Source organism: Microtus ochrogaster, chromosome 5 (assembly GCF_000317375.1).
Source record: "Microtus ochrogaster isolate Prairie Vole_2 chromosome 5, MicOch1.0, whole genome shotgun sequence".
NCBI lineage: Eukaryota > Metazoa > Chordata > Mammalia > Rodentia > Cricetidae > Microtus > Microtus ochrogaster.
In genome coordinates this window covers 81604714-81606506 of record NC_022012.1, presented here as the reverse complement: position 1 = coordinate 81606506, position 1793 = coordinate 81604714, and the positions used below count along the sequence as shown (strand labels likewise).

At 43.5% G+C, this 1793-nt stretch overlaps 1 protein-coding gene across 2 annotated transcripts in view; it reads right to left on the bottom strand.

Moving 5' to 3' along the window:
• Slc25a20 (solute carrier family 25 member 20) overlaps positions 1-1793 on the bottom strand; it is a 19775-nt gene that overhangs the window by 14894 nt on the left and 3088 nt on the right. For both annotated transcript variants that reach the window (XR_003376959.1, XM_005347935.2), the window contains exon 2: positions 184-276. Coding sequence is in view for 1 of the 2 variants with exons in the window: in XM_005347935.2 (XP_005347992.1) it covers positions 184-276 (93 nt within the window). In the remaining variant the exon portion in view is untranslated. The remainder of the gene's footprint in view (positions 1-183; positions 277-1793) is intronic.

Here is a 1793-nt window from a genome sequence, read left to right as displayed (position 1 = left end):
ATTTATCTATATGCATAGTAGCTGGAATGATCAGGCTCCATAGCCAATGAGGCGGATATGTTAGTGAGCTAGAGCTGTGGCCAGCAGAAGCCCACAGCTGTCCTCTTCCCCCAGGGAGTAGTGTTGACCCCTAAAAACAGTCCTTTGAGGAAGGGACGCCCACACCCAGCACCTGAAGCACACCTCTTTAATAAGAGTCTTCCGGAAACAGTCGATGGTCCCAGAGTACATAGGTGGCTGTCCAGGCAAACTTGGTGGTTGTGTCTGCAGTCGGACCTGAAACCAGAAACCAAAATAGTTACCTTCCAGAATTACCAGCAACAATCCCACTTTCTTCTTTTTCTCTCCTTACCTCTTCCTCCTCCTTTACAGAGCTGGAGATTGTACCTAGAACTCTGTATAAGCAACTTTCCCACAGAGCTATATCCTCAACCGTTCGACTTCATTTAAACAGGAAGTGCTCACCTTTGTGGACATCTTCAGCATTTTCTTAACCTGATAGATAGATTCAGACTTCACTGTTAGTACTCGTTCTATTTATTTATTTACTTTGGGCTTTTGAGAGACCAGGTTTCTCATTCCTTGAAAGTGTGTGTGTGTGTGTGTGTGTGTGTGTGTGTGTGTGTGTGTGTTTTGCTTTCTGTATGTGTTTTCCCTGACCATATTAAGTACACCACATGCATGTAGTGCACATAGAGTCTGCCAGGACATCAGGAACTAGTTACAGATAGTTGTGAAATGCTGTGTGGATGCTGGGAATGGAAACAGGGTCCTATGCAAGAGCAGTCAGTGCTCTTAAGATGAACCAGTTCTCCAGCATCTCATTCTTTTGCAAGTACTTTTTATATTTATTCTTTGACAATTTCAGACATGTATAAAATGTACCTTATGCATATAATCCATCATCCTCCTACTTCCTCCACAGACCTCCATTATTTTTATTGTCAAATATTTCATTGGATACAAAATTTTATATATATACATTCATCAGCACCATACTTGGTTTTATGTAGCACTGGGGACTAAACCCAGAGCTTCAGGCATGCTAAGCAAACACTCTATCAGTGACTACACCAAATCCCCAAACCATTAGGGATCTTCTTAACTATTTCACAAAAAACAAGACCGAGCCAAGCTGGGCATGCCAGTGCTTAGGTGAAGGCAGGAGAACCAGGAGTTCAAGGTCATCTTTGGGTATATAATGAGTCTAAGGACAGACTGGGCTACAAGACTATCTCAAAAAGAAAAAGAATGAGACAGGTCACCCACCCAAAGTGCTCCCCCAAATACGATTTACAAGGATTGTGAGCATTACTGAGTCTTTAACTCCCTTGGGCTTAGGGTAAAGATTTATACTGTAATAGAAATAGAAACAGGCAGTACTACTTAGTCTTTTTCCAGGATGATTTTCCTGCTAATTGTTCTCCGAATGCCTCTCAAGGCTGTCCTCACACCAACCTCTCCAAAGCCTCATTTTCATGATGTTCTTCCTCTACTTCCTTATAAACCTTTATTGTTGCATGTGTTAGGACCTTACAAGCTGGGATTAAAGGCCTGCGCCACCACTGCGCAGCCCTGCGCCACCACTGCGCAGCCCTGCTTAGGTTTTACATGGTGCTGGGTATCAAAACTAAAGGTTTCAAGGTGGGTGTGGTGGTAGCACAGGCCTTTAATCCCAGCAACAAGAGGCAGAGGCAGGCAGATCTTTGTGATTCAAGGCCAGCCTGGGCTACAGAGCAAGTGCCAGGACAGGTTCCAAAGATACAGAGAAACCTTGTCTTGAAAATAATAAA